The sequence below is a fragment of the Amphiprion ocellaris genome, chromosome 10 (assembly GCF_022539595.1).
Source record: "Amphiprion ocellaris isolate individual 3 ecotype Okinawa chromosome 10, ASM2253959v1, whole genome shotgun sequence".
Classification (NCBI taxonomy): domain Eukaryota; kingdom Metazoa; phylum Chordata; class Actinopteri; family Pomacentridae; genus Amphiprion; species Amphiprion ocellaris.
Genome location: NC_072775.1, coordinates 34,908,216 through 34,930,641, shown reverse-complemented (window position 1 = coordinate 34,930,641; position 22,426 = coordinate 34,908,216). Strand labels below are relative to the sequence as shown.

General features: G+C 37.1%; 1 protein-coding gene across 2 annotated transcripts in view; it reads left to right on the top strand.

The window, feature by feature from the left end:
* The window catches only part of adcy8 (adenylate cyclase 8 (brain)), a 134,331-nt gene that overhangs the window by 63,829 nt on the left and 48,076 nt on the right, over positions 1-22,426 (top strand). For both annotated transcript variants that reach the window (XM_055014276.1, XM_055014277.1), the window contains exons 6-7: positions 2,319-2,477; positions 4,703-4,973. In XM_055014276.1, the coding sequence (XP_054870251.1) occupies positions 2,319-2,477; positions 4,703-4,973 (430 nt within the window). The remainder of the gene's footprint in view (positions 1-2,318; positions 2,478-4,702; positions 4,974-22,426) is intronic.

Here is a 22,426-nt window from a genome sequence, read left to right as displayed (position 1 = left end):
CTTTGGATCACCCATGACTGCTTTACATCCTGGCCCAATTTCAGCTCTGTCGGGGTTACCTTGTATGAGTTTATAGCTTTTGAAAATGTCCAAAAACGACCCAAAATCATCCAAAATATGACACATAATTCAAAATGGCCGACTTCCTGTGGTGTTTTGGGCGTAGGTATAAGTATACAAAGTACAAGTATAATAAACCCATGTGATTTAATCATGTCTTTGGACCCTAATCCAGCTCCTTCTGAGAACTAAATACAGTTTTACTGGTCGAAAACGAAGCCGTCAGAACTTCTAAACATTTCTGCGAAGTCTCCGACCTCCATCATCATCCTCGTTGCCGTCGTCATGACAACCCCATCTGCTCTCCGTTGCACCTGCCACGAACCCCCAGGATGCATTTCACCTTCTGTCCGTCGCTGCGGTGACGAAGCATGAAATGATCTCCGTCTGCTGCTTGTTTTTAAAGTAGGAAAGGAGAAACAAACGAGTGTGAAACGTGATCGGATTTCTGAGCCAACCGGAGGTCGACTTCATGAATATTAACTGGATGAATTAATGCAGAGTTTCAAAGTTAAGCATGAATATTTCAGCCTTGAGGACGTGCATCGCTGAATATTTACTGTTACTTTTCATCTGTTATAACCTTTACTAATTTAAAGATAAGTTTTAATTGCAAAACAATAAATCTTTAATAGTGAAAGGTCAAAGTGGGCTTTTATTTTGAAGTAGGTTGTCATTTAGCTCGCAGCATGTTGGTCTGACTCAACCACATAAATTCTTGATATTTTTTTTAATCTTAAAGGCATCCGTTCTTTAGATCGGTGTGTCAGACCAGTCTTACGAAAACAACAACAAGAAAAGCACTCAGAGAGTACAGTTCTCCGCCAAGGCTGCTCATTCCCTGACCTTACTCTGAGCACAGGCATGTGTTATACATGTGTACGTTATGTACGGATACTGAATCATGGGACCTAAATATGTAGCGGGTGGCAGGAATTGATGGGACTCAGAAACACCTCCACAATTTAATCAGTTGTTCCTTGGATCATTTCTGACAGATAAGTCCTGATAAGTCCTCAGCAGTGGATTTGTAGTAGGATCACAATCATGTGATCATCAGCAGTAAGTGACGTAGTGTTCACTTGTTGTCATGGTTACAGTGACGCCGTGCCACTATCTGGCAGTGATACAAAAATCTTTACCAAATCCGTGGATCCAGACTATAAGCTGCATCACTGCCAGAATCTAATCACTTGGTCCTTGAATCATTTCTGAGCTTCCCTGCAGTGACACCGACAGAGCAGCAGTACATGCAGCAGTACCAGCACCTGGTTGTTTGTTATACAGGCATGAACTAAAGTTGACTTTACTGGTAGAGACCATGTTTATGATGACAGTCTTCAGTTTATAACGACTCCTAGAACTCTGGAATCATTGAAACACACAAATCTTTGTCACAATAAAAACAATCCTGTATTTTAGTCCTTTCATAGATTTATTAAAGATCTTCTGGTTTATCTTTGACTCCTCTGGACAGAATTGGTTCAGTTCAACTAAATCTGTTGTCTTTCAGACTCAGACTTGTTTCTTCATCAGTCCACAGGTTCTTGATGGGTTTAAGTCAGGACTTTGGGGAGACCAGTCTAGAACCTTCATTCTAGCTTGATTGAACCATTTCTTTACTGAGTCATTTCCCACCAATTTTGAGTCATTTTAAACCATTTTTAAAGTAATTTTGGACAGGTTTCAAGTTATTTCTGAGTCAGTATGAACAGGTTTTGTCATTTTGGACAAATTTGGAGTAAATTTGAACCAGTTCTTAATCATTTGGACCAGGTTTTTCATCAATTTGGACTATTTTTGTAATTTTGGACAACTTTTGAGTCATTTTGGACCAATTCTTAGTAATTTTGGGCATTTTTTTTTGTCATTTTGGACATATTTGAATAACTTTGAGCAAATTTTAAACCATTTTGGACCAATTTTAAGTAATTTTGAACCATGTTTTAGTTAAATCCCTGGATCCAAACTATAAGCCACATCACTGCCAAACTCTAATCAGGTGGTCCTTGTGTCATTTCTGACCTTCCCTGAAAATTCCATCCAAATCCATTAGTCTGTTTTTGAGTAAAGTTGCTAACAGACAGTCAGATGGACAAACGTACGCAGATCGTCACATAACTCCACCATTCCTTGGCAGAGTAAATATGTCATGATTTAATGTTTTGGTGTGAGAGTGTTGAGTTTGCAGAGAGCTTAAATAAACTCATCTTTGCATCATTGGGCTTATGGTGGTTTTGTTGTTTTTTTTCTTTCAGATACGTGAGATCGCGTACGAAACACGACATCGACATGCGCATCGGGATCCACTCCGGCTCGGTTCTCTGCGGCGTTCTGGGCCTCAGGAAGTGGCAGTTTGACGTCTGGTCGTGGGACGTGGATATCGCCAACAAGCTGGAGTCTGGAGGAATCCCTGGGTGAGGAGAGATTTAAATTCAATAAATAAATAAACAAAAAGATGGCTGGAAAACCGCCACAGTATTTTGATTTTTTTCAACAAAATAATGCTGCTACATGTTTAATTTTCCATTATTTTTACAGAAAATCCTAAAATACAATATCTGCCAGATAATATATGTTTATAATAACATTAGAAAACGTGTTAGAAACAGAGAAAAAAGCTTGTAGATGTTAAAAATGCTGGAAAAAAATAAAAGAATTTCTCTTATTTAGAAAAAATAACCCATGAAGCATACAGTGTATGTTATGTCTTTATAAAAATACACAATAAATTAAAATGAAGCTGTTTCAAATGTAAAAAAATGTGAACTTTTATGGGTTTTGAGTCATTTAGGACATAGTTCAAGTTATTTGGGACAGTTTTTCAGTCATTTGGGGCAAATTTTGAGTCATTTACTTTCTTTTTTTGGGACACGCTTCAAGTTATTTTGGATATTTTTTCGTAACTTTAGACATGTTTCTGAGTGATTTTGTAATGTGCACATAAAAGAAGTAATTTGTTTATACTGTATTTAAATCAGCATAAAGTGGAATTATTTTATGGATACTTTCCATTATTTGAAAGAAAAAATCTGCATATTAGGGATTTAAAAATGGGAAATATTTGGGTTTTTTTCAGAGATGGTATTTTGTAATTTCACAGAAAAAAAAGAAAAACTGCACATAATGTCCACATCAATAATCTGTATTTGTACAAATAAAACTGCACCATTTTACTGCAGTTAAATTTGATAAAATACAATTTTTTGCCGTTATTTACAGTTTTTAATCTATATTTTTCTGTCAGATTTTCATTGTTTTTTACTGGATTTTTTGACACTTAGAGCTGTCAGACGGCAGATTTTCTCTCTAACTTTGGGGCTGGACATGTTTTTGCTGCAGCGACGGGACATTTGGCTGTGATCAGTTTAAAGCGTTTCTCTGCCAGATTCTGTGTTCGACCTTGAGGCTGGATTATTCCTCCGGTTTTAAATGTCCTGCATCTGTTCTGGAGCTGACTGGAGCTCGGCTCGGTTGCATAACGTGAACCGACGACTGCAGCTTCTAGAAACCAAACATCTCCTGATGAGACGTCCTCTAATCAGAGCTGGAACTCAGAGAACCTTCAGGATTTCATTCTGCAGATTTCACTCTTTAACCGGCTGAAGGTGTTTCTGAATTGAGCTGATGGAAACCTGCAAACTCTGCAGCTGGAATTAGATTTCTCCTATTTATATGTTTGTATTAGGTTGTTTTTTTGGGTTCGGTTTCAGTGTTTCTAGCAAACAAGTTCTAATAAATCTGCAAAAAACCACAGCAGACACAGTGAGTAAATTGCAGGAAAAAATGGAATTCGTAGTGAGGAAACTTTAATTTTTGCTAACTAAACATCCAAATATTTTCTCTGGAAACCATTTTTGAACAGTTTTCACTCATTTTGTACAGATTTTTAGTTATTATGAACGATTTTGACCTGTTTTGGACAAAATTTTTGAGTCGTTTTGGACCATTATGAGTTATTTTGGACATTTTTTGAGTTATTTTGGACAATTTTTGAGTTACTTTGGACAATTTTTGAATTATTTATGACAATTTTGAGTTATTGTGGATAATTTTGTGTAATTTGGGGAAATGTTTGGACAATTTTTGAATTATTTTGGACAATTTTGAAGTTGTTTTGGACAGTTTATTTTTATCATTTTGCACGTTTTAAACTATTTTAGAGAATTTTTGAGTAATTTTGGTCAATTTTTGAGTAATCTTGAACAATTTTTGATTTATTTTGGAGATTTTTTTAGTTATTTTGGACAATTTTGAGTCATTTTTGACAATTTCAATTTTTAAGAGGACTTTAGAAAACAAGTTCAGTAAACTTTAAAGTTTAAAGATAAATATTTCAAGCTGAACCATTTAATTGCAAAGTTTCTGCTTCATCAAACATCAAGAACTTGGGTTTGTAGCAGTTCAAGACATTTGTTTACCGACATCAATACAAAAATCTAGTTCGGTCTCAGTGTTTCCAGCAAACAAACTCGGAATAAATCTTCAAAAAAACAGCGGACAGAGTGAGTAAGTTGCAGGAAAAAAATGGAATTTGTCATGAAGAAACTGGAACTTTTACCAACTAAACATCCAGATATTTTCTCTGGAGTTTCTGTTGAACAAAGCAGAAGTTAAAACGGTTATTCTGGTTTAATTTCAGGAGGATCCACATCTCCAAAGCGGCTCTGGACTGCCTGAACGGCGACTACGAGGTGGAGGAAGGCCACGGGAAGGACCGCAACGACTTCCTGCGGCGCCACAACATCGAGACGTACCTGATCAAGCAGCCGGAGGAGAGTCTGCTGACGCTGCCCGAGGACATCATGAAGGAGGCGGCGAGCTCGGCCGACCGGCGCGCCAGCAGCGCCACCTTCAACGAGGCGTCCTGGAGCCCAGAGCTGCCCTTCGACAACATCGTGGGGAAGCAGAATGTAAGTCTTCCGTCGAAACCCGGGTGGCGCTGTGCACTTTGACACACTGTGGAAGAAGGTCCATCCGACTGCAGCTGGTCCTGCAGGGTTAAAGGAGCAAAAACTGCAGTTAGTAAAAAGAAATGTCCTGTAAACGAGGCGCCTAAACACTGAAAAGACAAAGATTTGTTGTTTGTTGGAGTTTGAGCCTCCAGCAGGACGGAGGTGTTTGTCATGATGGGCGTTCTTCACGGTGCATGGGAGATGTTCTCGCCTGTTTGTTGGTCGTTTTTGTCTCTCTTTTCTTTTTGTGTTTTTTTTTGTAATCTCTGGGAACGAGTGGACGGCACTCTGCGGAGAGAATGTGTTGCCGTGGCAACGCGTCAGTGTGTGCTTGCGAGGATGACGAGCTTCTGATTGTGTGGCCTCATTTCAACGTCCTCCTCGATCCTCCTCCATCCGACAACCATCAGGCTTCACGCCGACGGCCGCTCAGGGCTTTATTGTTCGACACAGTTGAATCTGGAGACAAGAATTTAGGTTTTTTATTCTGTGAAGAACAACGTTTAGAGGCAGGGAGAGGCTTCTTTGGCTTTAACTTTTTAAATCTGTTATACTGTTTGGATTCGTGGCTGTTTTTGGTGGTAGTTTATAAATCTGTCATCTGGTTCAGTTCACTGTGCATTTCAGACCATTTTTTTCTATAACCAACTTGGAGCATCAGTATTATGGGATATATCATAGTTTCAACAGCAGTTAAAGTGATGTAAAACAACTGAAATGTGACACAAAACAAACAAAATTTGATGCAAAAGGACCAAAAGTGGTTCAAAATCACCACAAACAGGTGCAAAACAAATAATTTTATCCACTCCAGGTGTCACAGTCTGAACACTAAATTTGTTTTTGTTCATTTTCTATAACCACCTTTGAGCATCAGTATTATAGGATGTATAGTTTCAGCAGTTTAACATTTATGACACAGGCATCTGTTTCAGTTTGTCCAAAGTTACTTAAAAATAGTCCAAAATGGTTGAATCTTCTTGAAACTGCATCAGATCCTTCCCAGAATGACTCCTAATGTGTCCAGAGTTTCTAACATCTGTCCAAAATGCCTCAAAGCTTTTCCAGAGTGACTTGAACCTTGGCCAGAATGACAACAACTTGTTAAAAATATCTCAGAAATGGTCTGAAAAGACTCAATTTTGTCTAAAATCTCTCAACAATTGTTCAAAAATCAGTCCAGATGATTCAAACCTGTCTTAGATCAGTTAAACATTTAGTTACAATAAAATGTCTTCAAACCTTTCCAGTCCATGTTAGAACCAACTGTGATCATCAGTATTATGGGATGTATCCTAGTGTGAACAGTTTAGAGTCCCAGAAACAATAATTGGTTCCCTGGATGTGTTTCTGTTTTCTGATAATTCACCAGAGAAAACTATAAAAAGGTGATTGTGGGTGAACTTTCGGGGTTCTAGATCTTCTAGATATGAGAAACTCTAACTAATACATCTCACTATATCGATGCAGGATGTAAGTTACAGGAAAAATGAACCAAAAACCACATTTAGTGTTTAGATTGTGACGCCTGGATGACTATACAGACTATAGATGTTTTAGAGGTTTTTAATTTTTGCCAAAAAAGCTCATTTCAAGCAATTAATATCCTTTATATTTGACGGTAAATAAGAAAAGTCCTTTCATCATGAGTATCGCTGCAGCAAAATGTCATAAATGAGGCTTTTCCAGCCGTCATGAACTCTGTGAAGTTTATCTCGACTCGGTTTTCTGGTGTTTCTTGCAGAAACGCTGAACTCTGAACGTATCTGGGCTGCTCCTCCTCCTGTCAGGAGCTTATATTCGCTTCGGATTCTCAGGAATGTTTTTTTTTCTGAGAAGTGTCACCTCTTAGTTTCTGACACAATGAAAGCCTGTCAGGACGGCTCTTTGCATATCAAAGGAGTTCTGAAGTCTTTCTCGTCTCTCCGGTGATTTTCTGTGCTGCTGCCGGTCGGATTCGGTTTTCAGCTTCACCGCCTTCGACTGGAATATTACAGTCTAAGAGTGAATGTACTGGAAGAAAGGAAAGTGCATGTTTTATTGAGTTTGATTCTGCAGCAGAGAGTGAAAAGTGGTGTGATTTTAAACTGTAAGTGACATTCATGCATACAATCAGAAATACAGGCAGACTGATGCCTTATTAACGTCAGCATTCCAAGAAAATACAGACAAAGACGTCAAATATCACTGAATTAGACACGTTTAAATAGCAGAGACGGACTATATGGCTCCTCTACTACCTTCAAAATAGGACTTCAGTTTAACAAATACTTATAAAAAACAAATAAAACATTAAATAACTGCAGTTGTAAATGAGACATTTTTGTTTTGATAATTTTTGACAGATTTAGACCATTTGTTGGCAGTTTTCACTTATTTTGTACGATCTTTAGTTATGGGCAATTATGAGTCATTTCGGACATTTTTGAGTTATTTTTGACAATTTTGAGTCCTTTTTGACAATTTTTAAGTTACTTTGGACAATCTTTGAGTTATTTTGGAGAATTTTAATTGTACACTACAGTTTACTAATATTATCATTATTAAACAATTAAAGATCATGAAAACAAGTTCAATAAACATTCTAGTTGCAAAGTTTGTACTTCATTACATATCAAGAACTTGGATTTGTAGCTGTTGAAGACATTTGTTTCCCAACGTTAATACAAAAATCAAATTATTCTTACATCTTTTTATTGTATTTTATGATTAAAATCTGTCAGATGTATATATAAAAGAAATGTTAAACTAGCAATTAATGTTTAATATTGTTAGAAATTGGACTTTTTCCATTTTCCAATAATTCTTCACTGTTGACGTTTTGGACAGTTTTATGTTACTTTGGACTATCTTTATCTACTTTTCAACATTTTTTTTTTCATTTTACAGAAGTTTGAAGTCATCTTGGACACATTTTTAGTCATTCTGAACAGGTTTCAAATCAAAATATCTAAAAATTGGAACCTTGTCTGGTCAAAGTTTAACACATTAGACTCTACTGATGTTAGAGCCTCAACAGTTGGAGAAAAGTTGACCAAAGACTGTATTTTAGTAGAAGTGTGGATCCATCCATATCATTTTTCAAGGACCAATAATGATTAAATAGGGTCCTTTTAGACAACGTAAGTGATTTTGACCAGGTTTCAAATAATTTTAAGTCATTTTGAACAGGCGTTTAACTAATTTTGGGCATGTTTGAAGTAGTTTTGGACAAAATGTGGCTGTTTTTGTACAGTTTTCACAAGTTTCAAGTCATTTTTAACAGGGTGTAAACTAATTTTGGATGTGTTGGGCTAATTTTGGAAATGTTTCAAGTCATTTGGAACAGATTTTGACTATTCTTGGACAGGTTACACTAATTTTGTACATGTTTAAAGCCAAAAAAATAAAAAAAACTAGAACCTTGTCTGGTCAAACTTTCCACACATCAGGTTCTACTGATGTTAGAGCCTCAAAAGTTAGTAGAATGTTGACCAAAGACTGTATTTTAGTAGAAATATGGATCCATCCATAGATATACACTTACAGGAACTTTATGGAGACACTAGACCAGCCTGGATTGAAAATGTTCCACTTTTTTCCTATTTTAAAGAGCCAGTATTTTAAACTTTAGCCTCTGCTGAGCTGATAACTGACCTAAAGCTGTATATAGTGTCTGTTTCCGTCTGTTTCTGTCCAAACATTGCTGCACACTGAGACCTAATGAATAAATGACGTTATGTTGGGTCCGTCGCTGGGATTATCTGCAGCCTCCCGGCTCGGTGGTCCTGTCTTTACCTCTTTAACGCTTCATTGTGTAACTGCTGGCTCCCATGATGCATTGCAGAGTCACAGTGCTTCACCTAAAGGAGCTTGAGTGTTTCCTCAAACTCGCTTACTTCCTGTGAAATCCAGGCCGAACACAAACGGGCTGATTTCCACGTTTCACTCCAGTTCTGCTGATGAAACTCACTTTAAAATGAACGGTGGCAGCTCCGTCTCCTTCAACCTCATTCACTCCACCTTGTTTTCACTGTAAAGACTCACCATAAAACCAGTCTGACCGTGGAGCTGGAATGATTAAAGCTCTGTTTTTATTGGTTTTGAACAACTTCAAAACTCAGAGATGTTAAAAAAAAAAAAAAAAAAAAAGCAGTGAGAATATGAAGATGTTTACTGCTTTCATTCCTTCAGCTCCTTTGAACTACAGAAGTAGAGTAAGATTTTTTTAGTCCAGTTATTTCTGAGGAACCAACAGGCGTACAGCTTGAACCAATCCGACTGAGCAGTCCACTGTTTTTATTTACTTGCTGCAGCTGTGTTTTCTAAATTCTAAAATATCTGAATCACAAACTAAACACTACAAATGTTCTGCAAGAGTGAACATGACAGTCGTTGTGCACTCAGATCTGTCAAAAATAACCTAAAATGTTCTCCAAAATGACTCAAAACACGTCCAAAATCAAACAAAATGTCTTCACAGTTACTCAAACTTTGTCCAGAATCACCCAAAATTAGTCCAAAATTGACTTGAAAACTTTGAAATAATTGAACCACGAACAAAACTCACCAAATGTTCTGCTGTAAGAGTGAACACAAGTGTATTCATGCACTCTAACCTGTCGAAAATGACCTAAAGAATTCTCCAAAATGACTCAAAACTCATTCAAAATTATTAAAAACATGATCAAAATGACTCAAAATTAGTACAAAATGGCTCGACATGCATCTACAATTTTTCTAAATTCTTCAAAAGACGTAGAAAACTGTTTAAAACTCGTCTAAATTTTTTTTAAAAAGTGTTCACATTGAATTAAACTTTGTCCAAAAGTGAAACTTTGACTCAAATTTTGTCCAAAATCAACTTGAAAACTTTAAAATGTCTGAACTACAAACAAAACTCACCAAATATTCTGCTCAGAGTGAACACGAGTCCTCATGCACTCCAACCTGTAGAAAATGACCTAAAAAAATCTCCAAAATGACTCAAAACTTGATCAAAATGATTGAAAATGTGATCAGAGTGACTCAAATTTGATTCAAAATGACTCGACATGCATCCAAAGGTTATTCAAAAGATGTAGAATTTGTCCAAAACTACTCAAAACTCGTCAATCCAAAAGTGTTCACAGAGACTCAGATTTTGTCTAAAATCACTCAAAATTTGTCCAAACTGACTTGAAAACTCTAAAGCCACAAGTTAAGTTCACCAAATGTTCTGCTGTTGGCTGTCAGAGTGAACACAACAGTCTTCATGCTCTCCAAAAAAAATCCAAAATGACTCAAAATTCATCCAAAATTATTGAAACTATGAATAAAAATGACTCAAAATTAGTACAAAATGGCTTGACACACATCCAAAATATTTCCAAACTTTTTCAAAAGATGCAGAAAGCTGCTCAGAACTCGTCTAAAATCAAACAAAACGTCTTCACAGTTACTCAAACTTTGTCCAAAATCACCCAAAATTATTCCAAAATTGACTTGAAAATTCTGAAATATCTGAACCACGAACAAAACTCACTAAATTTTCTGTTGTAAGAGTGAACACAAGAGTCCTCGTGCACTCTAACCTGTCGAAAATGACCTAAAAAATCTCCAAAATGACTCAAAACTTGTTAAAAATATGCGAAAATATGATCAAAAATGACTCAAATTTAGTTCAAAATGGCTTGACATGTGTCCGCATTGTTTCTAAATTCTTCAAAAGATGTAGAAAACTGTTTAATAGCCGTTCAAATTTTTTTGAAAAGTGTTCACATTGAATCAAACTTTGACCAAAAGTCAAACTTTGACTCAAAATTAGTCCAAAATTGACTTGAAAACTCTGAAATGTCTGAACCACACACCAAACTCAACAAATACTTAGTATAGTGAAGTAAGAGTGAACACAAGGGTCTTCATGCACTCTCACCTGTCCAAAATTATGTAAAGAAATTCTCCAAAATGACCCAAAATTTGTCCAAAATTATTGAAAACATGATCAAAAGTGACTCAAAATTAGTACAAAATGACTTGACAAGCATCCACATTTTTTCTAATTTCTTCAAAAGAAGTAGAAAACTGTTCAAAATTTGTCCAAAATCACCCAAAATTAGTCCAAAATTGACCTGAAAACTCAAAAATGTCTGAAAAACGAACAAAATTCACCAAATGTTCTGCTGTAAGAGTGAACACAAGAGTTTTCATGCAATCTAACCTGTTGAAAATGACCTTAAAAAATTATCTGAAATGACTCAAAATTTGTCCAAAATTATTGAAAATATAATCAAAAGTGACACAAAATCCACATTTTTAATGGATTTTTAAAAAAGATGTCATGAGGCATTTCCAGTAGAACAGAAAACTGTTCAAAACTGGTCTAAAATTTTACGACTGAGCAACCTTGGCAGAATACTGAGCTCTGAGGGCTTTTGTTGTGTTGAAAATGTGGAACATTTGAAGCATTTGCCAATTTAAGAACAAAGCAGGTTTTTTTGTTGACATCATAAAAACAATGTCAGCAGAGGACGATGGGAACTTGGCTGTTTGTTTTTAACGTATCAGGTCTATGTTAACTTGTTGTTGCATCATAGAAATATTCTGATTATCGTTGAGTTTCCCTTTAGCTACAAACCAAACCTCTTCTGTCCGGTGTTTGTCCAGATACTCCTGTTTGTGCTGCAGCGTCGCTCCAGATCCGTGTTTTGCCCTGAAGCCTGTTGGTGGTTTTACATAACCGCCTGCACCGCGTCCAAACAAGACAGTGAATTACACTTTGAGTTAATCTGTCACACTGCAGGACATGTGAGGCGTCCAGCGCATGGAAATCCTCTGACATTACGCTTTGTGTTGGCGCTGTCGAAGCTCACCCCACCTCCACTTGGCCTTTCCCGGGCATCATACGTTGGCATTTCCAGCGGGCCAATGAGTCCTGTTATTAATATGTATCATACATGTAACCGCTTACAGCCAACCGCTAGAAAGACAGGAAATGCCAGAGATGGAAGCATGTGGCCTTTAGAGACGCCACAACAATCACGGCATTGCGTCTCATCACACTGACCACGAGGCAAAGGCTGAGGCCGAGAATCTCAGCCAGGTTTCATGTGTTTTGGGACTTTTTATCTTTTCAGCCTCAAAAGAAACATGAGAAACCATTAAAGAGGTTCAATATCTGGTTTCACATCACAGCCATGAAATTTGGTGAAAACAGACAGAATAGATTCAGGAGGCAAATTTTTAATTATTGGGTCTTGAAAATAGTGCAAAATTTCTAACAAAAGTAGCATTGCTGTCCCAGAAAGTTCATTTAAGTAAACCTCATATGTTTCACTTCATTTTGTTTAATTGTTGGCTTCAAAAATGGAAAGAAGTGCCACGTTTTACAACAAAGTGGTTTTAGTGCCCCAGGAAGTTCCTGCCTGTATATTTAATAATGCAAAATCTGCCTCATATGTTGTTGAATTTTAACATGAAGCAGCTTCTAACTCTACACATTTAACTCCAACATCTAGACCTCTATGAACACCAACATCTAGACCTCTATGAACATCTAGACCGCTATGAACTCCAGGTTCTGGTTCCTACCAATGAGTCCACATCAACATTTAGTTTAAACATCTAAAAACTGGAACCTTGTCTGGTCAAACTTTAACACATCAGATTCTACTGATTTTAGAGCCTCAAAAGTTGGTGAAATGTTGACCAAAGACTGTATTTTAGTAGAAATATGGATCCATCCATAGATAAACACTTACAGGAACTTTATGGAGATACCATACCAACTCTAATTGAAAATGTTCCACTTTCTTCCATTTTCAATGGCCGATAGTTCAAAATTTGTCCTCTGCTGGATCCATTTGATCATTTGAGTCGACTATAAACTATTCTGTCTGTGTTCTCACCACATTTCATGTCTGTAGTTTTATATCTGGAGATATTGAAGACAAGACAAAGTTGTGAGGGCAAAAATATTAAAATTCTTAAGTCTAAAATAACATGAAATCCTCAAAATTCAGTAAAAAATATTAGACTGAAATTAGTTTTGGGTCCCAAACAACAAATTAGTAAACTCCAAAACTCTAAATCTGAAGCAGTGCAGAAACATCACCATCTCTAAAGGTGCTTGACAGAAAAGGCTGAGCTTCTCACTGAGGCTGCAAGGTTCTCTAAGAAGTATTAGATCCTTGTTTCTGAAGTGGATTTTTATTTTCTTTGATCCCGCTATTTCCTGAAGAGGCTCCTTGTAAAAACACGCTTTTATTTAAAGCAGAGATGTCAGATTTCCTCGGACAGCAGACGTCTCGGACTGAATTTAAAGAACAGAACAGCGAGCAGAGTTCCTGTAAAAAACGTCACTGTGGGTTTGAATCTTCTGCTTGATGAAAGTTTCATCTCATTCCATCAGACCTCTGAGAAGACAGGGATGTATAATAGATACTCAGCTTTCACTTCAGTCAGGAAAACGCAGTTTTTCTGTGACTTTGAAGCTGCTCACGGTGGAAATCTTTCAGGGATGTAAAGTGGTCAAAAGATTCAAGATGTTTAAAGTTTTTCTTCACAGGGAGAAGCTTTCATGTTTGATTCTAGTCGCTTCTCTGAAGAGGCGGAAAAAGAATCCATCCTCAGATACCGATGATGAATTATCAGTAGGGGAAGTTTATCAGCAGTTTTTCTTTGATTCTGCTTCAAGTTGGTGATTTTCTATCTAATGTTTCCAAAAATTTATATGATGAACCCGACTTTAGGAGCGTCTCTGTGCTGCTTATGCGAAGATAAAGAGTTACAGTGAAGCTTTCTCAAGGAAATCTTAAAAGATTTTTTAGTGTTTTATTACTGGAGCTTATCTTTGTCCACTTTCTTGCTTGATGCTTTGACAGAAGGTATAACATATCCACAGATATGACTGTTGTATTCATCTCATTTATCAGCCAAAAGGTGAAAAATGTGTTTCCCAAAATGCCAAATTATTCCTGAAAGCCCGACTTGACCTCATTTATTACGTGTCAGCTGGACCGTTTCCCTTTATCGACCCGAAATCTGCAGTACGAAGCCAATATTTCAACATCAGCATCACTGATGAACCTGCAAGAGGCTGATTAATGAGTCAGAACTGTCTCAGCACTTTGTCTTCATGGTTGGAGGAAGTCATAAAGTTGTGAAAGTCACAAAAGATGGACAAATCTGGCATCCATCCAACTTTACACCAATCAGACACATCATTAAAACCACCAGCTTGGTATCATGCATGTTCTGACCTGTTGTTCCACACTGGATCCTTTGGGTTCTGTTGGTTCTGGGGTTGGAACTCCATAGATTCTTCACAGATCTTTGACGTTTAGAGATCAGGTCAACACTTCAGGCTCATGTTCTTCGAGTTGTTCTTGAGGTGTTTCTTTGGTGTTGCAGTGCTTTTTGTCTTGGTTTTAGTCTGGAATGACATTTAGTTCGATGGTACTCCTCAAAGTACCATCCTCATGAAGGTAGAACCTGATGTTTCCCAGCAGAACAGAGCTGCAACTAATTATTTAGGCCCAAAAGATGGAAATTTAAGTTAAAAAACACCAGAATTATCCTGAAAGACTGTCTCTATGTTTGTGATAAACAAAGCCATCCCTGCAAATGCCTTGAAACAGTCAAGGAAATGACAGATTTTTTAAAAATAGATTATTAAGTAAATGTTTGGATTTTTGAAGAATTTATCAAAAAGGGTTGTAAAAACTTGAGACTTGATGCTGATTTTATAACGTCGTCTGACAAACCAAAAGGAGTTAAAAATGTGATATTTCCATGTAAAATAACCGATCAGAGAGGAAAGCTAGAAGTAATTTGCATCTGTGTTAGTTGCCGTAATTGATTGTTTTCCTGTTAATCGGAGATGCAGAGAGTCTTCTTCCTGAAGGGGGTGGGGCCAGCAGCATTTAAAGCTACAAAATTTAACCAAAATACCTCAAAATTCGTCCAAAATAACTCCCATTTTGACCAGAATGTCTTGAATTTACCAAAATTACCCAAATTTTGTCCGAAAGCATTCAGAATTTATGCACAATGACTCCAGTTTTCCACAAAATGGCTTAAAGTTTGATAAAAAAAATCTCAAAAGTTGTACAATGTGTTACTACACTTGTCCAAATGTTTAAAATGTCTCAGAATTTCTCCAAAAAGTCTCCGATGTTGATCAATATACTTTGAAAATTAAATCAAAATCAATGAAATTTTGTGCAAAATAATTCACATTTTGACCAGAATGTCTTGAATTTACCAAAATTATTCAAATTTTGACCAAAATTACTTGAAATTTAATCAATATGACTCAAATTGCGTCCAAAATAAGTCAAATCTTGATCTAAATTACTCTAAAGTTGTACAGCATATCTCTTTCCATTTAGAGCAGAACCAAAACCAGGAGTTGTACAGTCGTGGTGGATTAAACTATCTTTGTAGTGTTTAGGACTGTCATTTAATTTGCAATAAACAGGGCTACAACAAAGTAATCCCTTTAAATTCCTTCTAACCGTAGAGAAAACTACAGATTTGTTTTACATCGTCAATTTTCATAGTCCAATAATCTAATCTTTGGTTAATTCTGCATATTTTTAGCTATTAGCTTCTAATTGTAGCTTGAGGCTGTTTCATTTGCTTGCTAACTAGTAAAAAGATTAAAGATGCAGGTTATGTACTTTTGTGACACTTTTACATGTAAGTTTATGTGGATTTCTGCACCAACACTGCAGTTTTTGACATCTAGTATGATCATATTATGTTGAAAAGCTTTTCAATTTGACTGCAATGCATAGAAATGCACATAAATTTGAATTTCTACCCTAAAGTCAGCAGCATTGACCTGATAAATGTCACTTTATTCTCCACACAATGAGCCGAGATTCTCCTGAACGGCACTGATAATGAAGTTCAACATGTCGACGCCACAACGCGACCCTGAAACGCTTCCATTTCAAGTGTTTGATGCCCGACTGATTGCACCAAACGTCTCCTAATTGTCTTTATTCTAATGAAGCCGGTGTGCCTTGTGTGGCGGCTGCTGATATGTTAATTATGTGACACGCAGGCCGAAGCGTTTTATTTAAATGCAGGAGAGTTCAAGTTCAGTTCAGCGCCATTATTTATCTTCACCGACTGAATCCACGTTTAGTATTTAACAGGCAGACAAGACGTTTCCATTCTCTGGTTTACGTCTCAGAGACTCTAATCTGCTTTTACATGTTCATTTCTTAGTGTTAAGAATTTATCTAAAATTCGTTCTCATCACTAAGTGTCTTTACTTGTCTTTCCTACATTCCATTACCTATTAACAAAGTGAAAAAATTCAGTCAGTATGTTAAACAAAGTGACAGACAGAATAGTTTCATCAGATCTAAATGATTGAATGGATCCAGTAGAGGACAATTGTTCAACTGTTGGTCCTTAAAATTGTCTTTATGGAGACACTTTACCATCCTTGGTTGGAAGATTTTGCACTTTGTTCTTCATTTTTAAGGGCCAATAATTATTCACTATTGTCATTTTGGACAGTTTTAAGTTACTTTGGACAGAATTAATCCATTTTTCGACAAGTTCGTTTTCATGTTGCACAGATTTAAAGTCATCTTAGACAAATTTTAAGTCATTTTCTATACATTTTGAGTTATTTTGGACAGATTTCAAGTCAAAATAGCAACATCTAGACCTCTATGAACACCAACATCTAGACCTCTATGAACACCAACATCTAGACCTCTATGAACTCCAGGTTCTGGTTCCTACCAATGAGTCCACATCAACATTTAGTCTAAACATCTAAAAACTGGAACCTTGTCTGGTCAAACTTTAACACATCAGATTCTACTGATGTTAGAGCCTCAAAAGTTGGTGAAATGTTGACCAAAGACTGTATTTTAGTAGAAATATGGATCCATCCATATATATACACTTACAGGAACTTTATGGAGACACAATACCAACATTGTTTATAAAATTTTGGACTTTGTTCTATTTTCAAGGACCAATAATTAAAAGTTTGTCTTCTGCTGGATCCATTAAATCATTCTGTCTGTTTCTCTTCCATGATTTCATGGCTGTTGGAGTTTTGTTTGTGGAAATATTAATGATTTAAAGTGGTTTTACAGCTAAGACGTAGCTTTGTGAATGTAAATACAAAAAACATCACAGGTTTGACAACATGTTAAATTCTCAAAATTCTGCCAGAATTCTTTGCAGAACTTAGTTTTGTGTCCCAAAATCTGAGACAGTGGAGCAACAACAGTACCTGAATTGACACAAACATTATAATAAACTCCTAAAAAAGATTATTAATGTTCATGAAACATCATAATCCTGGTTAAAAATAAAACTACAGGATCAAACCATGACTGTTCCTAGAAAACAGGAAGTGAACCTCTGAGTGAAGAAATGCGAAAGTGAGACTTTGAGAGGCTTTGCAGCTCGACAACAACTTCACGCAAGTGTTTTTCTTCCTCGACGAGTGGACTCTCCAGTGGAGACGTCAGTCTAACTGAAGAGAAGGAATCAAAGTAAAAGTAATAAAGGTCATACTTAAGGATCATTTTCTGCAGCCGTTAGCGCTCCACCATTAGCGACGAATCCGAGTGGCCACCTGGAAACTTCGGATAAATTACCCTTTAAAGTGTCGGAGACCATTAAAACAGATTGGTAGAGTGATGTGATGATGGAAACGTTGAAGAATTCAATTTATCTCCCACCAAGTCCACCGTCTCACCTCATCAGATGGAATAAATCACACTCAGATGGATCATTAGAAGTTCATTTTCAGCGCTCGAAGGAACCAATGTTCTCACATGAATCCTGCTCCCTAGATTCTTTTCTGTTACTTGTCGGGTTCATTCTCATTGTAACCGGCATCATTAGACACTAATACGGATCTGATTGGCGCTTTCTGGCGATAATTAATGACTGTAGTTGTGAGGTTTATTGGAAATAAAATGGCCATGAAATGTGGAGAGGACAAAGACAGAATAGTTCACAGTAGACCCAAATGATCATATGGATCCAGCACAGAACAGATTTTTAAATATTGGTTCTTCAAAATGTAGAAATAAAGAAACATTTTCAAACTTTGGTTTGAAAATCAAAATAGTAAGAAACTGGAAGCTTGTCTGGTCAGACTTTCCCCACATCAGATTCTACTGATGTTAGAGCCTCAAAAGTTGGTGAAATGTCAACCAAAGACTGTATTTTAGTGGAAATATGGATCCATCCATAGATATACACTTAGAGGAACTTTATGGAGACACGCTACCAGCCTGAATTGAAGATTTTGTACTTAGCAATAATGTCAGATAATTATTCTCCATTATGTACTAGATTGTGTTTGCGACTGTGTTCTTCAAAACACTCTAATCTACTGAATAAAAGCTCAGAATAATAATTAACTCAAAGTGATCAACCATGTCTTCAAGGCATGATATCAGAACTCTATGAACGGCATCCATTCATCAGGCCGTCAGTCTTCCCCAGTCTTTAGTCTTCCCCTTTCCCCATTTCTGTGGGCCAATAATTATTTACTATTATCATTTTGGACAGTTTTAAATTACTTTGGACAGATTTAATTCTCGTTTTTTTTGACAAATTCTTGTTCTTTTGCACAGATTTAAAGTCGTCTTGGACAAATTCTGAGTGATTTTGTCTAAATGTTGAGTTATCTTGGACAGATTTCAAGTCAAAACACCAACATCTAGACCTCTATGAACATCAACATCTACACCTCTATGAACACCAACATCTAAACCTCTATGAACATCTAGACCTCTATGAACATCTAGACCTCCATGAACATCTAGACCTCCATGAACATCTAGACCTCTATGAACATCTAGACCTCCATGAACATCTAGACCTCCATGAACATCTAGACCTCAATGAACATCTAGACCTCCATGAACATCTAGACCTCTATGAACATCTAGACCTCTATGAACATCTAGACCTCTATGAACATCTAGACCTCTATGAACATCTAGACCTCTATGAACATCTAGACCTCCATGAACATCTAGACCTCCATGAACATCTAGACCTCAATGAACATCTAGACCTCTATGAACATCTAGACCTCTATGAACATCTAGACCTATATGAAAACCAACATCTAGACCGCTATGAACATCAACATCTAGACCTCGATGAACATCAACATCTAGACCTCTATGAACACCAACATCTAGACCTCTATGAACACCAGGTTCTGTTTCCTACCAATGAGTCTAAATGACATGAAAACATGTAAAATTCTCCAAATACCTCCAAACTGTTTTTCAGAACTTAGCTTTGGGTCCCAAATAGCAAATAAAAACTAAAAGTAGGATTCTAATTTATTTCTACATTTTAAAACTGAAGCAAAAAAGTAGAGAATTAAAACGTTAAAAATCTGAAAATGGAAACTAGTCTTGGTCCAAACAAACGATACATTCCCACTCACAACGTTGCCATCTGAAACTACATCTGTAGACCATTTTGGGATGCAATAATGACCTACTTTATCTTGTTCATCTCAGACAGTATTTCTGTTTTAACACAGTTTATTGGCTTCTCTGTACTCAGAAGATATTTGCTGGTGATTTCTTGTTTGCTTTTCAGTGGCTGTTTTCCAGATCCACGGTGACGGAGCGTCTTTTATTGTAAATAAATTTAATAAAAGGAAGGAAGCCAAGTGACAAATTATACGATTTATCTGCAGACAGGTTGTAAATTGTCTTTGTAATGGGAGGTTCAGGCCAGTTTTTGTATGAAGAGACTATAAATGAGTGCATGAGTGATTTGTTTTTAACTATATTTTATGCTGGGAAGTTAGATAGCAAAAAACAACCCATAACTGAACAGTTAACTGAATGACTGAATGTGCAAAATTCAAGAAAACACTGAAGATATTGAAGCTTTTATTTTGAAAGTCTTGGATTTGTCTATTTGCAGCCAGATTTACAGTGGGTACAGAAAGTATTCAGACCCCTTTAAATTTTTCACTCTTTGTTACATTGCAGCCATTTGCTAAAATCAAAAAAGTTCATTTTATTTCTCATTAATATACACTCAGCACCCTATCTTGACAGAAAAAAACAGAAATGTAGAAATTTTTGCAAATTTATTAAAAAAGAAAAACTGAAATATCACACAGTCATAAGTATTCAGACCCTTTGCTCAGTATTGAGTAGAAGCACCCTTTTGAGCTAGTACAGCCATGAGTCTTCTTGGGAATGATGCAACAAGCTTTTCACACCTGGATTTGGGGATCCTCTGCCATTCTTCCTTGCAGATCCTCTCCAGTTCTGTCAGGTTAGATGGTGAATGTTGGTGGACAGCCATTTTCAGATCTCTCCAGAGATGCTCAATTGGGTTTAGGTCAGGGCTCTGGCTGGGCCAGTCAAGAATGGTCACAGAGTTGTTCCGAAGCCACTCCTTTGTTATTTTAGCTGTGTGCTTAGGGTCATTGTCTTGTTGGAAGGTGAACCTTCGGCCCAGTCTGAGGTCCAGAGCACTCTGGAAGAGGTTTTCTTCCAGGATATCTCTGTACTTGACCGCATTCATCTTTCCTTCAATTGCAACCAGTCGTCCTGTCCCTGCAGCTGAAAAACACCCCCATAGCATGATGCTGCCACCACCATGTTTCACTGTTGGGATGGTATTGGGCAGGTGATGAGCAGTGCCTGGTTTTCTCCACACATACCGCTTAGAATTAACGCCAAAAAGTTCAATCTTGGTCTCATCAGACCAGAGAATCTTATTTCTCATAGTCTGGGAGTCCTTCATGTGTTTTTTGGCAAACTCTATGTGGGCTTTCATATGTCTTGCACTGAGGAGAGGCTTCCGTCGGGCCACTCTGCCATAAAGGCCCGACTGGTGGAGGGCTGCAGTGATAGTTGACTTTGTGGAACTTTCTCCCATCTCCCTGCTGCATCTCTGGAGCTCAGCCACGGTGATCTTTGGGTTCTTCTTTACCTCTCTCACCAAGGCTCTTCTCCCACGATTGCTCAGTTTGGCTGGACGGCCAGGTCTAGGAAGAGTTCTGGTCGTCCCAAACTTCTTCCATTTAAGGATTATGGAGGCCACTGTGCTCTTAGGAACCTTGAGTGCTGCAGAAATTCTTTTGTAACCTTGGCCAGATCTGTGCCTTGCCACAATTCTGTCTCTGAGCTCCTTGGGCAGTTCCTTCGACCTCATGATTCTCATTTGCTCTGACATGCACTGTGAGCTGTAAGGTCTTATATAGACAGGTGTGTGCCTTTCCTAATCAAGTCCAATCAGTTTAATTAAACACAGCTGGACTCCAATGAAGAAGTAGAACCATCTCAAGGAGGATCAGAAGAAATGGACCGCAGGTGAGTTAAATATGAGTGTCACAGTAAAGGGTCTGAATACTTATGACCGTGTGATATTTCAGTTTTTCTTTTTTAATAAATTTGCAAAAATTTCTACATTTCTGTTTTTTTCTGTCAAGATAGGGTGCTGAGTGTACATTAATGAGAAATAAAATGAACTTTTTTGATTTTAGCAAATGGCTGCAATGAAACAAAGAGTGAAAAATTTAAAGGGGTCTGAATACTTTCTGTACCCACTGTAGGTCTTTAGACTGAAATAATCTCAACTAAATTCCTCTGAAAACATCTTTTAGTCACTTTAATATGTAGTTTGTTGGACTGTCTTTGTGAAAACGTCGTATAAAGGCTTGAAGAAAAGGCAGAGGAAGGTTGTGACCTTCGGTTTAAACTTGTTCTGCAGAGTGAAGTGAGATGGGAGGTGGTGAAGTAGAAAATTAAATCCTGAGGAGACCCTCGAAAAGAAAGAACCTGGCATCGCTCAATTACCTTTTACAACGGCGCATATTTAAGTCTCGTAGGCTTTGCTGCATTTTAAGTTCGACTGGGAGCATTTTCAAGGTTATAATAACAATAATAACTAGAAAAGCCCTCAGAGAGCTCAGTACTCCTCCAAGGCTGCTCATTCCTCCATATGGAATTGTCAGAAATGCAGCATTTTTTGAGTTATTGATGATCTGAAATTATGACACCATAGGAGAGTTTTTAGTTGTAAAAATCAGGATTTTATTGGTGCGCAGCATTAATAATGCTTCATCCTCTGACAACAGAAACAGAAAACTCTATAAATGAAATAAATAAAGAGCTTCGTTGTGAGTTCAGTTGTATTAAAATGCAGTTTAAGGGAGCAAGAGAGAAGCAAACAGATAAAATGTAATTTATCCAGTTTTCTCTTCAGGTGTGTGTGCTGCTTTCAACAACCAAACTCAGTTTGCAATCCACCTTTATGTTCTCTGGTTATTTTAAAGAAATTTGAGTCTTTTGAAGCTTTAAATCTTTGGAAACTTGCACATCTTAACGAGTCGGACGTTGCTGCCACCGTCGTTTTCTAGGAGCCAAAAGCAACTGACGCCACGATGCAAGAATTACAGAAAGAAAAACATT